The sequence below is a fragment of the Phyllostomus hastatus genome, unplaced genomic scaffold (genome assembly GCF_019186645.2).
Source record: "Phyllostomus hastatus isolate PE091 unplaced genomic scaffold, TTU_PhHast_1.1 phas_contig_34, whole genome shotgun sequence".
In the NCBI taxonomy this organism is placed as follows: Eukaryota; Metazoa; Chordata; class Mammalia; order Chiroptera; family Phyllostomidae; genus Phyllostomus; species Phyllostomus hastatus.
In genome coordinates this window covers 12,217,374-12,241,117 of record NW_025333857.1, presented here as the reverse complement: position 1 = coordinate 12,241,117, position 23,744 = coordinate 12,217,374, and the positions used below count along the sequence as shown (strand labels likewise).

Sequence of the window (23,744 nt, the reverse complement as noted above, 5' to 3'; positions counted from 1 at the left end):
AGTGTCAGAGTAGGGGGTCATTAGTCACTGCAGCCAGTCCTGACATCAGCCATGGCATCACCTTGCTGCTTTTCTGGAGCTGAAACCCAACTGAGGCCTAGATGTTATCTCTAGTTTGACAAAAACTCTGTTTCTCTGGTCAACAGACCTGAAACTTTGTTCCTGAGAAGACCTGATGGGGGCCAGAACCTCACTGCCCTAAGGGCTTAATGCTTAAGGGAGTGGTTGTGCAAGGGAGTCATTTAAGGCTACCACAGTCTTGTTCCTCCTCTAAAGGAGTCTAGCACAGGGCCAGTGACGCCAGGGGAGGGAGGGTCAGGGGAAGGTTCGAACCATTTGACCAGTGATATGTTAGGGAAGGAAAGGTCACCCTTGGAGCAAGGTCCCACCCTATAATACTTGCAGCCCTGGTGACCTTCTGTACCTGAACTGTCCTTCCGACTCTGCTCATGTCTGTCTAACTGCCTACTATATCATAACCACAGATTTATTTTCTATTCTTTAGTTTCATCTTTTCCAGAATGTCATAAAAATAGAATCATAAAGTATCTTTTTGAAAACTCATGTTTTAAAACAATCATACCATCATCAGCATCTCCCCCAAACAACAAAAATTCCCCAATATCATCAAATCCTCAGTTTTTTACATTTCCACAATTATCCTAAAGAGTATTTGTTGACACTTTGATTTCGGAGCTAAACAAAGTCTTCACATTGCAATTGGTTGTTATGTCTCTATAGGAAATCTATATGTTTCTTCCCCATCCTTTAAGAAAAGTTGTCAAAGTTTCCCTTATTCTGGCTTTATTGATTGCTCATGTGTCTCACTATTTCTTCTGCTCCCTATGTGGGGAACAGAAATATGGCCCAAGGACCAGCAGCATCTGTATCACCTGGGGGCAGTCTGCTAGAAATGCAGAGTCTTGGACTCCATTCAAGGTCTACTGAATCAGAATCTGCATTTTTAACAAGCTCCTCAGGAGATTCAGCTTCTGTGAATTGGTAAAGAGAGCTAAAGTTTTGATCTAGTTTAGGTGCTGTGTTTTTCAGTAAGACCTCTTTGTAGGTGGTGTCACAGCTCTTATTTAAGACTTTTCTATTTCCTTCTCTCCTCTGACGGCTCAGGTCTATCAGGACTGGTGCCTCTGTAGACAAGCCCAAGGATCTGCCATTTTGCTCACGTTGTTCTTTCTGGATTATTCCCTCTCCTTGGTGCTCTGCCTGGTAAAATCCTATTCGTTTTATACATCTTAGTGCTGCTGGGGCTACCTCCTCTGTTGAGCCTCCTTTGGCGCTCGGTGCAGACCTGGGCCCCCATGCCTCTGCTTCCACATTCTACATATGTACCTTCATTTTAACAATTACCATGTGGTATTCTAATGGTTTGTGTGCTTCTACTAAACTTAGCTCAATGAGGCCAACAACAATACTTTATTTTTCTTTATATTATCCAGCACTTAATGTAGAGCCTTGCACAAAGCAGGTGCTCAAAATTTCTTACATCTTTGCCAGCTACAGTTCTCTATCAAAGAAATACCTTCTCTGTCCAGAAGCAGGAGTCAAAACACATGTTAACAAGTTCCGTGCACTTCAGGCACAGGCAAAGCCTCAGACTTCCAATCACAACCAACATACTTTTATTATACACTCAGTCCTAACTTTGTCGTTTTCCAGTGCAGGTTAAAGAAAGGAGAGAGGCACTTCTAAAGAGAGGCCAAGTGACAATAGCAGGAAGTAGCCTGTCAGTAAACAACTTGAGAGCAGCAAACGTGGCCACCTTTTTGGAGTGGCTGCTGTTCTGTTTCCCTGGGGAGGCCCTGCTTTCTACAGTTCTCTCCCACAATTCTAAGTCTCCTGAAGACTTTTTTTTTAATTTAAATTATTTTATTGTTGTTCAATTACAGTTTTCTGCATATTCTCCCCACCCCTCCCCCACCCCCTTGAAGACTTTGTCTTAGGTTATAAAACAAAACCAAAAACAAAACAAAACAAAACACCTTACTTGTTTTGTTTCCTTCTTAGTGAAGAGGGGAGCCAGACCCTGAGCCCCTGGTTTCCTGGTGATAAGCCTCATGAAAGGATGACTTCCTTTGCAGGGCTTCCCTTTTCTTCCTCCTTTCCTTGAAGTCAGCAGCAGTCTTGGATTGGACTTGGTTTTTCAGGAAAGCAAAGTGTACAGTCCACAGTGAATTTCTGCCCCACTATGCATTGGCTAAAACAAATGTGAGTGTGGGTCAGAATCACCTTGAGGACTTTTTCAGCCAGAGACTGTTGAATTCCACTCCCAGAGCTCCTGATTTAATAGGTCTGGCATATGGAACTCAGTTTGCCTTTCCAACAAGTTCCTAGGTGATACCCATGCTGCTCCATCTTGCTTCATTTACATGGGTGCCTGTAATTTTTTTCCCTAAGGAAGACTTTGTGACTTGATGATTTCAACTTGTGGAACTAGCTGAACTGGATATTTATCATAAGATATTTACTTAGACTAAATAAACAGTTTTAAACTCTGTAAAAATAAAAGATGCTGGCATCCTGACTTCCTTGCAAGGGTGGTTTTCCAAAATCCGCTCTGTCATGGATCTATATCACTGACTCATGTTTAGATAAAAAACACCACAGTGCCCTGTTTTTTCTTGTCCACCCCCACCGCCACTGTCCTCAAACTCTCTGTTTGCATGAGATACCATATTTTGTATTAAAACATTAACAGTAGTTGCTAAGGCATCATACTATTACTATAAATCAATTTAAAAAGTAATTACCTAATGATAGGTCCTAATGTTAAATTACTAAGGTTATATTCATTGAAAAAATGTTAATGGAGTGAGTCAAAAATAGCAGAAAAATTTCAACACAGTTGCAAGACAAACACAGGCATCTTTGGAGGAATGAAACGTGTGTTCTTTACTCACCAGTGGCCTTTGGCTTTAGCACTCCCTGTGCAGTTGTAATTAGACAGCATCCAAGTGATTAGTTTTGATTTTGAAACAGAATTGTCATTGACAAGAAGAGTTCCTGTGTAGGAGAAAAAACCCCTATCATTCTTTCAGTGAGATTGCGAGAAAAGGATGAATTCTCTCCAGTGAATTCCATTGGTGTAAAATTTCATTTTGCATTGGTGTAAAATTTTGTTTTGCATTGTAACATCACTGCAGTCCATATCCATCTTACAATGGAAGGCATTTTGTAATCCTGGTTGGCCAGATGGAGGTTGAGATGCGTTGTCACTGCCTGAACATGCACAAATTCAGTGGTAATTCCTGGTGGGATGACTCGGCAACTGTAATATCCATGTTTCTGTCAACAAATCTTATAAGAATCATCTGAAAAAGAAACATGCTACCTGTTGTTTGAAAATCTTCCACTGACACCTGCATGTAAAATCAAGACCAATACCAGCATCCAAACGTGTACAGTAGGTGTCAGTGGCTTGAAAGCAAACAGTGGATTACTCAAAAGGCTGCACCACTAGCACCTGGTAAGTAAGGACACCAATGACCTAGTCAAAAATGAGTCCAAAGAATAGAGATTCTGAGTCTGAAGAAATGATAGCAATTCCTTAATGAACTTATATTGCTTATATTTTCCTTTTTTGTGTTTGCACAAGAATGATGTATGGTAACAATAAATGTCTAAGTCTAGAAGCTCACGTTCAATAAATATTTTAAAAGTTCTAAATGATAAAAAAAAGGATTACAAATAGTTTAGCTGGGAGTATCTTTAACAGCAGCTCTCAACCTTTTGATCTGAGGACTCCTTTCATACTCTTAAAAATTATTGAGGACCATAAGGATGGTCCTCAAGGGTAAGGATGGTACCCCATTTGTTCATGGGGTACTATCAATATTTATGATATTAGAAATTTAAACGGAGACTTTGGATACTGAATATACACAAGCACACATTCCACTTGCTGTCAGAGAGAACGACACACACAGCCCTGGAAAACCAATCAATGTATGCTTGTGCGAAGATGAGAGCAAAAAGGACAGATAATGTTGGTGTAAAACAGGAAAAGGGTTTTGACCTGTGGATCCCCTGAAAGGGGAACCTCACCTTGGGAGCCACTGGCATATAAAATAATGGTATGTTTTACACCATTAGAGTTAATGAAATGGGTATATTTTCACCTAAAATATTGGAAGGGGTGAAATCTTGACTACATGGAAAACTACTGTTGGACAGCAGGAGTAGTACTCTGAGACACTAGTATCCTGAAGGTCTGGGGAATTCTGATCTTAGAAGTTACCAGTGTACATAGTGGAACTGGTTGTCTAGGAGGAGGACTGGGTAGAAATTGGGACAAAGAAGGGAGTGTGGTTAGCACCCAGGGCAGAAAGCTGGGTTTCCTGGAGACTAGGAGGGGAGTTGGGGCTTGCTGTTCCTGCCGGTGATATAGATTTGGGGAGACATGCAAATTGCTGTAGAAGACAGACAATGAGTACGCAGGGGATTGGAACACCAGCCCCATTCCCACAGTCAAGCCAGAGACAGGGCAGGCCCCGGGGAGATGCTGATCTTCAGGAAACCATGAAAACTTGAGCAAGTATATCCTGGTGACAGCCACCATGGTCCAATGAGCAGGGCCTTTTCTGCCACTGCCACTGTCCTGATCTGAAATTCTAAAACTGCCCAAGGGAGAACCAAAGCCAAAACCAAAAAGGGGAGGGAAGGACAGAAGGAGGGAGGGCAAAATGGGGGAGGGAAGAGAGAGGGGGGGGGGCTTTCTACAGGAATTGCTGAGACCAGATTAATTTTGATGCATAAACTTCAGAATAGTTACAGCTGCAAAGCAAAGTACTTCTTCACAGATCTAAGATCATCCTGACTTTGATTTCTAGCTCTGCCACTTACTTTCTGGAGTGACATTGCTCACAGAACCCACTTCATAGGATCCCCAGTCTGAGCACCAAATAAGTGATACATGGAAGCTCTTCAAACAGCGCCTGGCACATAGTAAGTGCTATGTATGTGTTGTATGTGTCATCATCTCTTGTACCTTGGATGTTCTGGAGATGTCATACTTGCCACACTACATCTTTTGAGAAGGGTTGGGATGGCTGACTTTTGGCCCCATGTCTAATTGAAGACTAGATTAAAGTCTAACTGCGAGTCTATGGAACACAGGGCAGGAACATACTGGAAATTGCATAGTCCTTGTCCAGGAATGGGCTGCAGAGGCTGTGTAGGAGGGTCTCGTGGAGCCTGACACTCCATTCCTTGGTCTTCCTGCCCTAGCCCACGCTACCAAGCCAGCCCTTACCTACTTCAGAGGGACCCAGAGCCCTTCTCAGGTGTGAGCACGGGTGCCTACACGCTGAGCAGGGGAATCTATGAAAATTTCTCTAGGTTCCATAGGGGGTCTGGGTACTCCATTCCTGAGTTTTTCTGTTTAATTTTGGCCAGGGCTGGCTCTGGCCCTCTTTGCACAATTAGGGGTGGGAATGGGATAGAAGGCAGCGCCTGTGAGTCTGAGCTAAGAGGTGGGCGTGGGCATGATGGTGGGGGCCTGCACACCTGCAGGGAATAAGGATGCCTGGAAACTTCCCTAGGCGTTCCACCTCCCCACACCCAGCCCCGGAGCACGTCCAGCCCTGGGGTGGGCGTGGCCACGTCGCTGCCCACTAGCTTCCATAGGGGGCGGAGCCGGGGGCGGAGCCTGAGAGCCAGCCAAGTCCTACAGGCGGAGCTCCGCACCGGGAGGCTGGCTGAAGAGGCGCCACATCCGGCCGCTGTCCCACCGTGCATAAAGCCACCGCTGTCGCTATCGCTGTCGTTGTGGGCGTAGAGCAGCAGCTCTGGCCTCTTCTTCGCAGCGAGAGCAGCTGCTCCAATGCCCCAGGGTGGCCATGAGCGCCCCACACTGGTGGGACCAGCTGCGGGCTGGCAGCTCGGAGGTGGACTGGTGCGAGGACAACTACACCATCGTGCCTGCGATTGCTGAGTTCTACAACACGGTTCGGGACTCGGGAGTCGGGGTGGCAGGCAGGCAGGCTGGCGGGAGGGTGCTGTCCCCAGGCTCCGTGGTGCCTGAAACCTGCTCGTGGCTATCTTCGTGTATCTGGGGCATTCTTTCCCCAGGACCAGAGTCGACCCACACCCCCTCCCCTACGCGCTCCTTCCAGTTCTCATCTGTCCTTCTCTCTTGTCCCTACCGGCGTCAGCTGGGCTCAGCTTCCTTCTCTTGTCATTTCTGATGACCCTGCTGTGTTGTTTGGTCTCCACCCGTCCTGGAGCTAGTGATCTGTGTCAGCTCATCTCCCAGTTTAGGTCATTTGCGGGCGGTGAACCTGCCGGACAACCTCCCGCCCTAGGATCTCTGTGGCATGACGCACTTGGGTCGCATTGTGTGTTTTTGTTCTGAATACCTGCTCTAGGAGTCCCAGGAAAGAGGGTAACACTCCGGCATGTCTCAGGAGCAGGGCCCATTCCAGCCTTGCTGACTTGCCGCATCTCACGAATACACCAATAATAGGTCGAGTTACTTTTGGCCAGACTCAAGTTACCTTAATTACTACTAGTTCCTATTTCTATGCCTTACTTAGTATTCCGTCTAATGCCAGCTCCAAATTCAACTCCCCCAGGCTTGTTCACTCTCCACTTATTAAGGCTGGGGAGTGGAAGGGACATTTGGTAGTGATTGTGTGCGTGTTTTCTGGAGTTGCCTAGGTCTCTCGATATGGCAGCTTCCCCCCCCCCTGCAGAATCCTGTGTGCTTGCAGCTGGGAAGGAAATACCTTTTCTCTGTGCCCCTGGCTCAGGGTTCTGGTACCAAATGTAAGACTTTCCATGGTCATTTGTGTAGCTTATCTTTTCACTGCTCTAACAGGGGAAACAAGAACTCCTGGTTTAAGGTTCATTGTGAATTTCAGGTAGTTCTTTAGGATTTTCACCTTTGATTTGCTGGAGAGAATGTTGGCAACAGTTAGGTGCTTATTGCCTGGAGGGATCTCTGCTGAGCTAGTCCTGGGACTTCTAGTCATTGATGAAGAAACTGAGCTCTTGAGAAGGGAGCTGTCAAGCTCACATTTCTGGCATGGCAGGTGGGGGAGAAGAAGTGGGGGAGGGGCGGTACAGTTCAGAAGTCTTCATTCTTCCTCCTCTAATTGCTAAAATCCATGGCTGCCCTTTATACAGAACGCCTACTTTTATATGATCCGGGTAGTTCCTCAAGACAACTTGGTCTTCTGCTCCTTGGAGATACAGTTAGTGGAGGTGGCCACACCTCACCTATTATACACCCTTTTTCAGTGCATAGTATCAGTTGTAGATGGGTGCTCACAGAGGACAGGCTAGAGCAGGGCTGGGTGCTTTTCAACAGTGGTAACTCAGGCTCTCCATTTGAAAGTGGATTTCAACAGAATTAAAGAAGAAATAAGAACCTGGGGACAGGTTTTCATACTATCTGCAAAGTATCTGTGGAATCTGAGGCCAGCAGAAAGTCAGGTCTGGTCATTTGGCCAAAAAGTGTATAGCTACTCTGAGCCTGCCTTGAAAAGTCCCAGAGTGCCGAATGAGGGAGAGCATCTATTTTGTCTTTACTTTTAACCTTGTTCCATTGGAGCAGTTATATAGTGAGTGCCAAAATCTTTTTTAGAAATAAACTGTTGATCTTTAGCTGCAGTGTCTGTGGCTGATTAGCCCACCTCATCTGCCTGATAAACCTTATTCTTTGGATTGCTTATAAACCACAAAGATTGCTGAAGCAAAGCAGAGAGCAGTGTCCAACCTGTGGCCTGCAGGCCTCACGCAGCCCAGGATGGCTATGAACGCAGCCCAACACAAAATCCTAAATTTACTTAAAATCTTTTTTCACTCATCAGTTTTCATTAGTGTTTGTGTATTTAATGTGTGGTCCAAGACAACTCTTATTCTTTCAGTGTGGCCCAGGGACACCAAAAGGTTGGACTCTCTTGGAAGGTCTAGAGAACTCATTGGCCAGCAAACTTAGTTGAGTGTAGGTCCAAAGAGGTTAGCAAAACCCATAGCCTCTTCTCTGTTTCCATGCCCTAGTTATCTGTGGATGTGTATATGTCACAGGGCAAACCTCTTGCTCCTGTACTGAGGAAGACAGTGGACTATTACTTGATGATTAACATATCATTAAGTCATCATAGTAAAGCAGCAGGTCAAACTATCCATTATATAAGAAATAATAATTATTGCTAATTTGGAGAAGAAGTTTAAGGAATTGAAGATGTAAAATCAGAAGCCTGGGAGAGGGATCCAGAACCTTCTTAATGTCCTTAAATATCCTTGGGGTATCACATCACTCCTACAACTTCAGTTACTGCTGGTTACCATTAATCGTTTGCTATGTATTGAAGCTCTGCTGGGTCATTCCAGGCAGTGGGTGCCATTTACTCTGTCTGCTTGATAAAGGAGGAAATGGGGACATAGATAGAGTATGTAACTTACTGATGTCAAGAAATGTCAGAACTAGAGTTAGAACTTGGTCCATCTGATTCTACTAAGGTATTACTCATGAAGGTACGAGTGCCATTGTAGCACCTTAGATTTATGTGGCATGGCCTAATACACGTGTTTATTATTCAGTTGTTCTTTAACTTAAACTCTTGCATTGGGAACATTTGCTCTTTAGGCTAATCATGATGTTTGATATGAAAAGAAGTTTGTTTACAGTAGTCTGTTGTTTTTGTGGGTGTTTATTATAAAAGTAAGAACATGATCATGGTAAGAAATTCAGTATGCATGTTCTAAAGAACAAAATACCCTCTGTATCTTTTCAGACATTTTCTAGGCATGTAAAAAGCACTTGTATTATTTGTGTGAGCATATTAAATATGCATGTATAGTGTATACCCACCACAGTCTAAGTAGTTTTTTTTTAACCCAGTTGGGATATAACTACACAAACCCTTTGGCACCTTGTTTTTTTCACTTAATATGTCTTGTAGATAGTCCCATATTAGCTCATACAGAATTATCTTCCTCTTTGCAATGTCTATACAATGTTCCACTTAATGGATTGGCCATAATTTACTTAACCAGTCAGTTCCTCATTGATAGACATTTAGGGCAGTTTCTGTTTGTTTTATTGTTTTCATTTTTGTTTCTGAACAGTGATGCCATGAATATGCTCTTATATACATCTGGATGTGTTTTACAAGCGCTAATCCTTTCAGGGGAATTGCTGTGTATTCATGTTAAAGGCTGATAGTTATTGCTAAATGGCCCACCAGACAGAGTACCCTGATTTATGCTCCCACTGACAGTGTTTGGGTGTGTGAAGCATTTTATTTTGGGGCCCTGCAAATCTCTGTTGCCCAAAATCTTATCATCCTTTGCTTTGGCCAATCCCAAATATCTCTTCCAAGAACATAGTCCTTTGCTTGAGCACATTTAGAACTATTTCTTCTATATACAAGTGTTATTGCATTGAGTTTTCTTTTTGTTTTAAGTTTTAAGGCCCCAGTCACACTAAAAAGAAAGACTCCAGACCTAGCTGCTTTGGAGAAAAGTGTGGTCTTCCTTTTAACCACTGGGGTTAGCCTTTGGGGACTCTGTTGCTGAGCAGTGACTCAGGGAATCAACTGGTGCTGAAAAAAGAAGTCTTGAAGCAAAACATATGCATAAAATCAGCCCATGATCTGTCACCTCCCCCAATAAGCTCTGCCCTCCACCATCAAGATTAGGAAAGTAGAGTTCTCTTTGTATGTCCAAGCCCACATCCCATTATCTATAGGGCATAATTATCCATCCATCCATCCATCTATCCCTCGATCCCTCCATCCATTCATCCATATACTGGGCAATTACAGCGTGCCTATCCAGAAGTGAGATCCAGAGTCATCTGGGTGGTGAGGGCCATAACAGAGGTATGTACAAGTCACCCCGGTGTTACTAGAACCCTGCATGGGATTGGTGCGCTGTGGGAGGTAGGGTGGGGGGATTTTGAAGAGTACTTTCATGTAGAGTGACCAACTTGTCCTGGTTTGTCAAGGACAAAATTGGACTTCCCTGATTTTAAAACTGAAAGTTCCATGTCTTGGCAAACCAGGATAGTTGGTCATCTCAGTGGCAGTAGGGAAGCAATGGGATGGATAGTTAGGAATGTGCATACAATTAGGATACACAGACAGTTTTCTCAGCTATTATAATGACCCTTATCTGTTCATGAACTTGTTGTTCAGAAGAACTTACAGCCTATTGCTTTGTCAGTATTTACCCTCTTCTGGGAAACTGCACATTCACATGCATCAGGAAGAGATTGCAGTGTGTTTATGAGATTATCTTGGTGCAAATGTTATGTGGGAATTCACAGAATAAAGAGCTTTCTAAGGAAATAATACATTTTAGAATTGTGGTTTCCTTTCAGTGAAAACAATCTGTTCTGCAGGCATTAAATAATACAATTCTCCAAAGTGTAATCAGACAAGAGACTTTCAACAATACCCTTTGGCTGAACTTCTCAACTTTAGTGACCCACACCATTTTGAGGGGAAGTTTCATTTCTCAGTAGATATGGAACCATTGAACCCATCTTTTAATTACAACTCATTTGCTTCTCTGTATTTCTTTAGGAGTTCCTTCCTCTTTTTGTCTTGGGGAATGTCTCCCTCTAATTTGGTCTTTTCCTTTGCAGAGATTGACTTATTTAAAAGGCCTGGTGAAGACCAGCAGATATTGATAGGTGGGCTGTGCAGAAGTAATAATGCAATTTCAAGTTATTTGGAAGCATCTGTTAAAATGGTGCTTCTCAATTGAACTCCCTAATATGTGCATTAAAAAAAGTGTTTTGAAGTATCCTAATTTTACTGCAGCTATAATAAATGACTTCATGCTTTTGTGAACACTGTGTAAATACATTTAAAAATGATTCATGTGTACTTTGCTAATGGTAATATAAATTGACAGAGCCATTTGGGGACAACTTGGCGAAGTTAGCTGCACTTGGCTGAAGCAAGGGAGATTGAGGGGACTTGAGGCAATAAAGATATACTGGGGTAAAAAACAAATGAGTTATATTTCCCAGCATTGTAGGTGGGGCTGTAAATTGCTTTCCTTCCTTGGAGAATGGCTAAAAAAACCCTTGCCATCTGCACCACTTACACCAAGTGAGGTTAATCTGAGTGAACTAAGGTGAAAATGTTTGTAAGAGATACTGTTGAAGGAGAAAAAGTTGCAGGATGATAATGTTACAGTATGTGGCATATATGTATTCATATAAATGCAAAGAAAATGACTGGAAGCCTATGAATCTGAGAACAATGGTTATCTCTAGGGCTGTGGAAGAAGGGAGATTTTAGCTCTGTAATGTATTCTTTTTTTTCTTTTTCTAACAAGGAGAACATATTTATAAATATGAAAGGAGAAAGATCAGGTTTTAAGTTATCTATGCTATAACAATTCCATTTTTTCTTTTCCTTCTCTCCCTTTTCCTTTTCTTTCTTCCACTTCTATGTTTAACAAAAGGAGAGCCACTTTTAAGTCTTGGAACAAGTCATATGTGCACAGTGTGTGATGCAGTTCAGAAGTCTGTGATACCAGTTGAGGAGTTATACCAAGGAGGTCAGAATGTGGCTGGTGGGTGAGTTGGAGGTGCAGTCAGTGGGGCGCAGTGGAAAGAGCCCAAAGCAGGACTGGGTGCTGGCCCCAGCTCCCAGGGTGACTGCCTCTCTGACCTTGGCCAGCCTTGGAGCCTTTCTGAGCCCTTAATTATATCCCTTGAAAAACAAGGATGGTTAAGATCTCTCATTGTATTTCTTGAAGATCTCTGATTATTTAAATTAGTTCATAAAAAGTTAAAGACTGTGATAATAACAATGAACAATAGCCTACTGCTCATCTGCTTTTTAAATGAGCATTGGCTGTATTTCCAGGACTGGAAACTATGTACACCTGGGACATCTGACACAATTCATCCATCCTCTCCCGTAGGGTCACCAGTAGCTCACAGGGCTCCAACGTGGGGAAGAGAAAAAGATCCCATCAGAGTAGACCACCTAGAAAAAGGTACCTCTTCTCTAGGATGATATAGCCCCACTAGGAATTTCAGCCTGGGATTTTAACCAAAGGCAGCAGTCCTACTCCCATCCTGCCACTAACAAAAGTTCTCCCTCTTTATTTGTATTATTTCTCTCCCCCTTATCTTTCTACCCTTGCCAAAAGCGATGTCATTCCATAATAACGCTGTTGAAGATGCAGAGTGGGTAGTAGAAACATCGGGGGAACACTTTGTCTGCAGGCTTGTCTAACTGCTGTACTAGACTCCTGAAACTAATACAAAATGATATTGAATGTAATCTGTAATTGAAAAATAAAAATTTTAAAAATAAAAAGATTTACACCTGAGCAGGAAATAAATAAAAATGATGTCACTCCTAATGTCTCTTGTTCCCAAACCATGACAAAGGCCTATGTTGGCCACTGCTGTTGCCAGTCCTTACCTGTACTATGCCTCCAGTTCTGAAGTTTGCTGATGCATTTTGTTTAGTTGTGTACCTGTGTGATTTTGTAGGTCTGGGGAAGCCCTTCTCCCCTGCCTGGCTCCTTCAGTTCAGTGCAGGCACTCACCCTTATGGTTCCTTTGAGGCCTGCTCTCTATCATCCAACATGCGTGGCCAGTTTTTCTTTTCATGCCCTTGGCTTTCCAGGCTTCAATGCCCCATCCTATCTCTGAAAGTGCTTTTCTTTAGTCTTTTGTTAGTGTGTGTACCCCTCCCACCCCATTCCCATTGGTGTGTTGCTCATTTAGTCTTAGCCGTTGTCTTCACTTTCTGCACACTTTGTGCACGTAGTCCTTCATGAGGAGTGCCTCACTCCGCACGTACAGATGAAACTTACAAAGCTGAATATCCCTACCACTCCATACCTTCTAGGACGGCTTTCATTAGACAAAGCAAACTCCAGAAAATAAGTGTTGGCAAGGATGTGGGAAAATTAGAACCTTTATACATTGCTTGTATGAATGTAAATGGTTTAGCTGCTGCTGAAAACGGTTTGGTGGTTTGTCACTAAGTTAAACATAGAATTACCGTATTTCACTGGGAAGGGGCTGGGCCAAGATGGGTTTGCCCTGGCACAATTTGGGATGTACAGGTTCTTGACTTTGTGCAGGAAAGATTTTGAGACATGAGTCTCGGTGATTATGAGAGTAATTTTATCAAAGCTTGGCATGGTGAGAAAAAGGAAGGTCTTAGGGTAGAGGAAGCAAAATCCCAGGAACAGGACTGAGCTGAGGAGAGGCTGCACTGGCTCAGGAAAAAGTCACAGAGGCAAAAGCAGTGTCCTTGGAGACAGGGTCAGGGGTTAGCCTGGGACAAGCTGCCGCTGCCCACTGCTCCCCTGGTTGCACATCTCGTTGGAACCCCGTAGAGATCTGGAGAAAGCAAGTGAAAGTACACACCTGAGGACAGAGGGGTGTAGACCCTTTGCCTTAGAGTTTTTATCTGTTTTCTAAAGGTGGGACTTTTAAGGGAGGTCTTAACAGAATATTCATCAACTTTCCAGGTGTGTCCCTTGATATGCTGATGCATCAAAATGAGTGTATAGTGGGGTCTGGGATTATTTTCTGGTCAGTTTCACCTCTGTCTTGGCTTTTTGTGGCTAATTGTTTTTATTGTTGCTATAATCTATTCCCCTGACTTCATTTGTTCTCAGGTTAGGCTGACACTAACTGGGTCACTCTTAAATCTGTCCCTGACTAGGGTGATTTAAGGCACCTGCCCTTTGGTTGGGGAGGATACACTTAAACCATCTGCTGCTAGGTGTCTTTGGTCCGAGAAAATAGGGTCTTGTGATTCATTAGCTGGCAACTAGTTGCCCATCCATTTGTTCAACTATTTGTCTCAGTTTCCTCATTCCATTTGTCAAGGAGTTTTCCTGGCTTCTCACTAACCTGCCTGAATATGACCCAGCAATGTCAATCACATACCCCCAAATTGAAAACAAGTACTCAGAAACTTGTACATGAATGTTCATAGCAGCACTATTCACAGCCGTCTGTCAGTGCATGAATGGGTAGATAAAATATGGCATCCATACCACAGAATGTTATTCATCTGTAAAAAGGAAGTATTGATGCCTGCAATAATGTGGTTGAACCTCAAAAACATTATGCCAAGTAAAAGAAGCCAGACTTATTAGGTCATATTTTATGATTCTACTTCTGTGAAATATCAAGAATAGGTATATTCATAAAGACAGAAAGCAGATTAGTGCTTGTTTGAGGCTGTGGGGAGGGGGACATGGGAAGTGACTGCTTAATGGGTACAGGGTTTTCTTTTGGAGGTGATGAAAATGTTTTAGACCTAGATAGAGGTGATGGTTGCACATTATGAATGTATTAAAATGCCACTGAATTATACAGTTTAAAATGGCTAATTTTATGTTATGTGAATTTTACCTCAATAATAACATTTTGGGGGAATAAGAAAGAACTGGCTATGACCCCCTAAAGAAATATTAAAGAAATAAATTTTAAAAGTGAGAGGTGGGGATCTAGAGTTACCCTGTTCAGTGTGGTAGTCCCCAGCCACGTGTGGCTATTGAGCATGTGAATTACGGCTGGTCCCAGTGGAGATGTGCTGCCAGGGGGAATTCCCACTGGGTTTCCAAGCCAGGGTATGAACAAAAGGAATGGAAAATATCTCATTAATGATGTCTAAATAGTGCTTACATGTTAAAATGACAGTATTTTGATATTACATTAGAAAGAATATATGTATTTTAACTTCTTTTAAAAACTATTTTATTTATTTTCTTTTAGAGTGAGAGGAAGGGAGAGAGAGAGAGGGAAACATCAGTGTGTGAGAGAAACATCAATTGGTTGCTTCTCACATGCCCCCAAACTCGGACCTGGCCCTGCAACCCAGGCATGTGCCGTGACTGGGAATCGAACTGGGAAACTTTCAGTTTGCAGGCTGGTGCTCAGTCTGCTGAACCACAACGGCCAGGGCTAGAATATATATATTTTAAAAGCCACGTGCCTTCTGGAGAGATAACAGAGAGGCTTAAATCCACACTGAAGTCTGAAAGATAAAATGGTATCATTTTAAAGCTGGGAAAGAACCTAAGAATTTGATCTTTACCTAAAAGTAGGTTTGTATAGGGTGAATTAACTTATCTTTTCATTTTACATTTCCCCTCCAGATCAGCAATGTCTTGTTTTTCGTCTTACCACCCATCTGCATGTGCCTGTTTCGTCAGTATGCAACATGTTTCAACAGTGGCATCTACCTGATATGGACTCTCTTAGTCGTAGTGGGTAAGTGGGTTCATTTGGGAGCATGGACTGAATGGGAGGAAATGGAATTCCAACTCTTCCTGTCTCCTTTGAACATTATGTTTTAAAAACCAAAGTTGCTCTGAAGTCTTAGCAAACTTTTATTTTGCTTGTTTGATGCCAAAAGGACTCTTTTGAATATGGGCTTGATAACAAGCTTGGCTGTAATTATCACTTTGTTTTAGAGAGTTTGTTTATGTAATTGCTGCTGATGGTGTGCCAGTGCAATTTTCTGAGAACTTCTGAAGAGAGTCATGTGAAACCATTGAACTCTGATGACACTGTGGTTTCTAATGGAGTAAAGGTGAAAAAAAAAAGTAGTTGTCTGAGCCTTTATTGCAGGGGTGTCAAACTCATTTTCACTGGGGGCCACACCAGCCTTGAGGTTGCCTTCAAAGGGCCGAATATAATTTCAACTCCTTAACTGTTAAGGAGTAGTTACATTTATACAGTGCTAAACTTACATTTGGCTCTTCAAAGGCAACTGCAAGGTCTGATGTGGCCCCCGGTGAAAATGAGTTTGACACCCCTGCTTTATTGCCTGCCTTCATTGTTCTGGGAAATACTTGTGTAATTTCCAGTTTCTTTTCTTTTTTAAAAACTATATTTGTTGATTATGCTATGATAGTTGTCCCAATTTTTTTTCCGCTTTGGCCCTCTCCAGCCAGTATTTCCTCCAGGGATATCCCCTCCCCACATTAATTCATGTCCATGGTTCAAGCTCATAACTTCTTTGGCTTCTCCATTTCCTATACTATTCTTAACATCCACCTGTCTATTTTGTACGTATCGTATCATTTATGCCTCTTAATCCCTGCACCTTTTCCCCCATTTTCCCCATTCCCTTTCCCAGCTGATAACCCTCCATGTGATCTCCTTATCTATGATTCTGTTCCTGTTCTGGTTGTTTGCTTAGTTTGTTTTTTTAGATTCAATTGTTGATAGTTGTGGGTTTGTTGTCATTTTAATGTACATAGTTTTAATTTTCTACTTTTTCTTAAATAAGTCCCTTTAACATTTCACATAATAATGGCTTGGTAGTGATGAACTCCTTTCCTTTAGCTTTACCTTGCCTGGGAAGCACTTCATCTGCCCTTCCATTCTAAATGATCATTTTGCTGGATAGAGTAATCTAGGTGGTAGGTCCTTGCTTTTCACCACTTTGAATACTTCTTTCCAGCCCCTTCTTGTCAGCAAATTTTCTTTTGAGAAATCAGCTGATAGTCTTATTGGGACTCCTTTGTAGGTAACTCTCTGCTTTTCTCTTGCTGCTTTTAAAATTCTCTCTTTGTCTTTAACCTTTTAAAAGATTTTCTTTATTTACATTTAGAGAGAGGGGAAGGAAAGGGGAAAGAGAGGGAGAGAAACATCAATGTGTGGTTGCCTCTTGAACACCTCATACTGGGGACCTGGACTGCAACCCAGGCATGTTCCCTGACTAGGAATCAAACTGGTGACTCTCTTGTTTGCAGGCAGGCACTCAATCCACTGAGTCACGCCAGCCAGGGCTAACCTTAGGCATTTTAATTATGAAGTGTCTTGGTGTGGTCCTCCTTGGGTCCAACTTGTTTGGGACTCTCTGTGCTCTCTGGACTTGTATGTCTATTTCCTTTGTCAAATTGGGGAAGTTTTCTTTCATTATTTTTTCAACTAAGTTTTGAATTTCTTGCCCTTCCTCTTCTCCTTCTGACACCCCTAAGATTCAGATGTTGGTACATTTAAACTTGTTCCAAATGTTCCTAAGCCTACACTCATTTTTTTGAAATCTTTTTTCTTCCTCCTGTTCTTTTTTTGTGTGTGTGGTTCCTTCCTTTTTTTAAAAAAATCATTTTATTGATAATGCTATTACAGTTGTCCCATTTTTTTCTCCCCTTTATTCCCCTCTGCCATGCACCTGTCATCCTATTAGCATTCCCCTCCTTAGTTCATGTCCATGGGTTATACATATAAGTTCTTTGGCTTCTCCATTTCCTATACTATTCTTAATATCCCCTTGTCTATTTTGTATTTACCATTTATGCTTCTTATTCACTGTACCATTTCCCTGACTCTCCCCTCCCCTTCTCCCTGCTGATAACCCTTCATGTGATCTCTATTTCTGTGATTTTGTTCCTATTCTAGTTGTTTGCTTAGCTTGTTTTTGTTTTAAGTTCAGTTGTTGATAGTTGTGAGTTTGTTGTTATTTTACTGCTCACAGTTTTGATCATCTTTTTTTTCTTAGATAACTCCCTTTAACATTTCATATAATAAGGCTTTGGTGGTGATGAACTCCTTTAACTTGACCTTATCTGGGAATCACTTTATCTGCCTTTCCATTCTAAATGATAGCTTTGCTGGATAGAGTAATCTTGGATGTAGGTCCTTGCCTTTCGTGACTTCAAATACTTCTTACAGCTCCTTCTTGTCTATAAGGTTTCTTTTGAGAAATCAGCTGACAGTCATATGGGAACTCCTTTGTAGGTAACTCTCTGCTTTTCTCTTGCTGTTTTTAAGATTCTCTCCTTATGTTTCATCTTGGGTAAGGTAATTATGATGTGCCTTGGTGTGTGTTTCCTTGGATCCAGCTTCTTTGCAGCTCTCTGAGTTTCCTGGACTTCCTGGAAGCCTATTTCTTTTGCCAGATTAGGGAAGTTCTTCATTATTTTTTCAAATAAGTTTTCAGTTTCTTGCTTTTTCTCTTCTCCTTCTGGCGCCCCTGTGATTTAGATGCTGGAATGTTTAAAGTTGTCTTGGAGGTTCCTAAGCCTCTCTTCGTTTTTTTGAATTCTTGTTTCTTCATTCTGTTCTGGTTGAATGTTTATTTCTTTATTTCAGTGCAAATTGTTGATTTGAGTCCCAGTTTCCTTTCTTTCACTGTTGGTTGCTTGTATATTTTCCTTTATTTCACTTTTCATAGCCTCTTTTTCCTCTATTTTGTGACCATTTCTGTGAGCATCCTGATTACCAGTGATTTGAACTCTGCATCTGATAGGTTGTCTATGAGTTCATCACTTAGTTCTCTTTTTGGGGCTTTGATCTGCTCTTTCATTTGGGCCATATATTTTTTTTTTGCCTGGGTGTGTGTGTTTCATTGTCAGGGGTGGAGCCTTAGATATTTGCCAGGTAGGGCAACCCAGGTCACTGCACCGTGGTGCTGTATGTGGTAGAGGGGTCTAAGAGGGAACCGTGCCACTTGCTCTGCTCTCAGCCAGCTCTCAGTCACTTCCCCCATTACCCACCTGCAAATTGGACTCTTCTAGTGCTTATTCCTGGGTGGGTGGGCTTGTGTACATTCTAGGACCCTGTGGTTCTCTCCAATGAACTCTCCTGTGAGTCTGGGAGTTTCTCCCACCACGGCAACCCCCACAGATTTTTACAACCAGAGTTTTTTGAGGGTTTTGAGGCTTTCTTTTCTCACACTGGAATCCTGGGTTGCACAGTCTTTCTCACTCCCCAGTTGTTCCTCTTGGTTTATCCCCATGCAAATGTAGGACTGCCAGCTGCCACCTTGCCAGCCCAGTCCTCCAGCTGCGGCCTTGCTGCACATTCTCTCCACTCTGGCTTCCAGCCTCCGCCTCTTCTACCAGTCTGGATTAATGTTTCTTCTTTAACTCCTTGGTTTTCAGACTTCCTTAGAGTTTGATTTTCTGGCAGTTCTGGTTGTTTTTAAATTTGTTGTTGTCCTTCTTTTGGTTGTGCAAGGAGGCAAAGTGTATCTCCTTATGCCTCCATCTTGGCCAGAAGTCCTCTTCCTGCTGTTCTGATTGAATGCTTTTTCCTTTCTTGTGTTCTAAATTATTGGTTTGATTCTGGCTTCCTCCTCTCCACTGTTGGTTTCCTATGGATTTTTATTTATTTCTCTTAGTGTAACCTTCATTTCTTCCCTTATGTGTTGCCATACTCATTGAGTTCTTTGAGCATGCTGACCGCCTGTGTTTTGAACTTTGCATCTGATAGGTTGGCTACCTTTTGTTTCATTTAGTTCATTTTCTGGGGTTTTGTTCTCTTCTTTCATTTGGACCATATTTCTTTGTCTCCTCAATTCAGCAGCCTTCCTCTGTTTGTTTCTATGTGTTAGGTAGAGTTGCTTTGACTTTCTGTAAAAGGCACCTACCTGGATGGATGTGGCTTCTTTAAATCCTTGGTCCTCAGACTTCCATATAGCTTGACTTTCTGATGATTCTGGTTGTTTCTTGTTTTGAGCAATAGTTGTAATTCTCTCTGTGATTGATTGCCCAAGGGGGTGAAGCATGTCTACCTATATCTCCATCTTGACAGGAAGTCTGTAATTTCCATTTTCTTCCACAGGCAGATTGGGAATTCTGAACAGTGAGAGAATGTTGACCTCTACTGCCTGTTCTTATGAGGGCTAGTAGATAAAGACAGAATGTGTTTAGCTGTGGAATCATTAAAGTTCTGATGTGCTGATATATAGACCCTACTTGAGATTCTCTTTCTAGACTTGAATTCTGGCTCTGACTGGTGTGGCTTAGTGAGTGGGGTGTCTTGGAAACTAAAATGTTGCCAGTTCAATTCCTGCCAGCACATGCCTGGGTTTTGGGCCAGTTCCCATTTAGGGGCATGCAAGGGGCGACTGATTGATGTTTCTCTCCTGCTCTCTCTTCCTCCTTCCCCTCTCTCTGAAAATAAATAAATAAAATCTTAGACTCAAGGCCTGCATGCCTAGGTGGTATGAGTTTCTTCCTTCAGTTTCTTTTTTCAAAGAGAGAGAGCGATTTGGTGATAGTGATAGTGGTGGTAAAAGGGCTATCCTTAAGCAGTGTATTGAATTTGTGAGTCTGTTCTTCTTTGGTGACTTTTTTATTGGCTGTAATTGATTCTAGGAATTGGATCCGTCTACTTCCATGCGACTCTGAGTTTCCTGGGCCAGATGCTTGATGAACTTGCCATCCTTTGGGTTCTGATGTGTGCTCTGGCCATGTGGTTCCCTAGAAGGTATCTACCAAAGATCTTTCGGAATGATAGGTAAGCTTGGCTAAATATTTTTGTATTTACTGCTAGGTGTAATACCCAATATAAAGTATATATCAAGAAAAATAACAGACATGAAGCCCAGTCTAGTGATAAGCTTATCATATACCTTTTGAATATCCACTGATTGTTTCAAGTTTGACAGTATAAATAAACTGACACATAAAATGGGGGATTGTAGTATACCTGGAGAAGAATTCATATAACATTAGGGACAAAAAGTCAAATGTCTCCCTTAGTTGATATGTGAAAAAATGGAAAGATTTTTCAGTGGGGGAGAAATCACTGAATAGCCGCTCAAAGACCTTTGATTTCCTGTTAGAACATTTCCTTTAGTCCAATCTACTCGGCTATTTTATAAATTTACCGTAGAATCCACTAAGGAATTGGTTCTTTTTATTTTTTAAGATTTTATATATTTATTTTTAGAGAGGGAAAGGGAGGTAGAAAGAGAGAGAAACATCAATGTATGGTTGCCTCTTATGTGCCCCCTACTGGGGACCTGGCCTGTAACCCAGGCATGTGCCCTGACTGAGAATCAAACCAGTGACCCTTTGGTTCACAGACCAGCATTCAATCCACTGAGCCACACCAGCCAGGGCAGGAACTGGTTCTTAGAGCCATAGGAATTGTAGTTGTCAAATTGCAATATTTTCCTTCTGATTGGAGCTGTGCATGCACACATACATACAAGCACATATCTCCAAACTGGAAACCCAGAATTTCAGGCAGGGATGCATTTTAATATTCATTGTTTTATTCTTATATGATCATTCATCCATTGAATAATTTTTGAACACTTCCTATTTACTATGCATTTCTCTAGGCTTCTAGACATTGGGATATGGCAGTAAAGTAAATAATAGAATCTCTGCCCTTGATGAGCTTATACTGAGGTTGGGAGACTGTGAATCAACAAACACACATATAAATAATATTAGGGAGTATCAAGTGCTATGATGAAAAATGAAGCTGGTTAAGAGATTGTAGTAACGTGGATGATGATTTAGATGGTCAGCGAATGCCTTCCTGAGGAGCTGTATACGGTTGTTAGTATCTGAAGGAACAGAAGAGAGTCAGCCTCATTAAGATAAGAAATGTTCCCAGAACCTATTACTCACATGTTTCTCTGTAGGACACTGTGACTTGTCAAGATACATGGATAAATAGTCTGAAGATATGGATTCAGTTAAGCAAGCCGATACAGGGACAGGAGCTGTGTGTCTATTAAAGACAAAGCCTGTTGTTTTGGACTGAGAAGGAAGGTGGCCATGGAATGTGCCAGCTGCAGAGCACATTTTAGAGCCATGTGTGTAATGCTCTAATTTTAGGATGAATGTGAGAACCTCCTTTTGGGTGCATGTCTTTGTACATGCACGGAAACGCCAGGGAGGGTGCAGGCTACAACCACTTCCATTCTTAGGAACCGGGATGGAGAGAGAGCTTTCATTTTTACCTTTAATCTGTACTATTTCCATTTTTTTATAAGAGCATATGTTAATTTTTAATATGAAAGTGTATTTTTAAGTGAGGCAGGGAGAAAAAAATACTTTACATGGATTAGCTATAGAATCTTCATTAGCCTTGAATCTTTAATTCAAGTAGCAGGACTTGAATTAAATAGTGTTATCTCTCAGTATCATCAAGCAGAAGGAAGTATCCTCAAGAAGGTTACTATTTAAAAAGTGAGAGGAAGGCTGTGGCCAGGTAGATCAATTGGTTAAAGCATCTTCCTGATACGCCAAGGTAGTGAGTTCAGTCCCTGGTCAGGGCGCATACAGGAACCAACCAGTGACTGCATAAGTAAGTGGAACTACAAATTGGTGTTTTTTTTTCTCTCTCTCTCTCCCTTCCTCTTTCTCTCTCTAAAAATCAATAAATACAAATTTTTAAAAATGAGAGGGGGAGGGAGGGAGAGGAAGAACCAGCCGTTTACAAGGAGAAATAAAAAGGAGGTGTTCCTGGTCTTAGATGAAATACCATCTCCGTCTTGCTGAGGCCTTCTGCTCAGTGGGGGAAGCGTACTTTAAAACGCAGCAGGTTGTTCAGGCAGTCTGTGGTTTCTAGTCTTCTCTTGTTTCTTTGTTCAGCTTCAAGAGAATGACTGAGGATGATCAGAAAGCCTTGTGAGGTGGGGAAGAGGGTGAGGTGGATGGCACCAGGCAGGGTCAAGAGGTGGCTTGACAGGCAGGGACTTCTTTGACTGCCTGGTAAAATGGTTCTTCTTATTGTCTTAGAAGGTGCCCACCAGTCACCCCCATCCCTTCACTTAGCCTGGAGGTGTGTGTTAGGTTGAAAGCGGGTAACCACTTTGTTCTTAGATCTTATCTTTCAAGTCCCGGGATCTGAGCGAGAAGTTCAAGAAATGGGAATAAGCGTTTGGTTTATTTGTCTGTGGCACTCTGGAAGCCTGGGTTGCAATTCCAAGTAACATTTTAATGTAGTCATAATAGAGAATCTTTTTCTTTTCTTGTTTCTTGGAGGTGACAGTGAGGGAACGTTGTTGAGCAGGAGAGGAGAAGGTGGAGCTGTGGCTTGTAGTAGTTCAAGCTTACCAACTTTAATAATGAAAACCTACTTACTATGAGGCAGGGAGTCTGTGACCCCTTGGGACTCTTCCGTCACCAGCACCATTTCTCTGCAGATGTGACTCATCTCTTCAGTTTGAGCCGAGTCCTTCAGAGGCTCTGACCACCTTATATGTATCTGTCCCTGGCTTTGAAGAAAACCTGAGTTTGAATCCTAGCTTCCCAGCTTACAAACTATATAACTTGTCTTGATTCTTTAACTTTCTATTTCTTCATCTGTAAAATTAGCTAAGTAATAAGGACTTTGTGAGAGGACTCTGCAGAGTAGTTCTTACATCACTAAGAACAAGGTGAGTGCTCAGTCAAAATGAACTTTCAGGACTACCCACGGCATGTAGTGCGGAGCTCTGCCTAGCACCTCAGAGGCATGCATACAACTGGAAGGAAAAAATGGGCAGTGATGATTTTAATGAGCAAAGAAAGAAAGGTGCATGTTACAGACACAGTGACTCTCTCTAAATAAGGATGCTGGTTCTACCTGTCTGTTTTCACTTTCCCAGTGTCATCGAGAGCAAGAAGACCAAACCCCTCCACATGGGCTGTGCCGCCCATAACAGGTGGGAGCCCTACAGTGGGAGTGGCAGGCCAGGCCAAAGATTTTAGGAAAAAAACAGGATTTCTACAGACTAGGGCACAGGTGGCAACACAAGGCCCTCAGGCCGCATCCGGCCCTCTACCTTGTTTTATCCGGCCCGGCACCTTGTTTCTACCTGGTGGCAACGCTGAGCTCTCGCTTACCTGTTAAGGAGTAGTTACATTTATACAGTCCTAAAATTACATCTGGACCTTTGAAGGCAACCTCGAGGCTGATGTGGCCTCTGGTGAAAATAAGTTTGACACCCTTGGACTGGGGGTTGTATGGTTTAGCCATCTGAATTTACCAGATGGTTAAAATTTATCTTTCCTTTAAAATTTGCTTGTGATCTAGACTTCGC

General features: G+C 42.3%; 1 protein-coding gene across 1 annotated transcript in view; it reads left to right on the top strand.

Annotated features, from left to right (window-relative positions):
• Positions 1 to 5,716: 5,716 nt before the first annotated feature.
• The window catches only part of ACER2 (alkaline ceramidase 2), a 32,759-nt gene continuing 14,731 nt past the window's right edge, over positions 5,717 to 23,744 (top strand). The window contains exons 1-3 of the mRNA XM_045840129.1: positions 5,717 to 5,960; positions 15,118 to 15,232; positions 20,074 to 20,215. Coding sequence (XP_045696085.1) covers positions 5,853 to 5,960; positions 15,118 to 15,232; positions 20,074 to 20,215 — 365 coding nt within the window. The 5' untranslated portion in view covers positions 5,717 to 5,852. The remainder of the gene's footprint in view (positions 5,961 to 15,117; positions 15,233 to 20,073; positions 20,216 to 23,744) is intronic.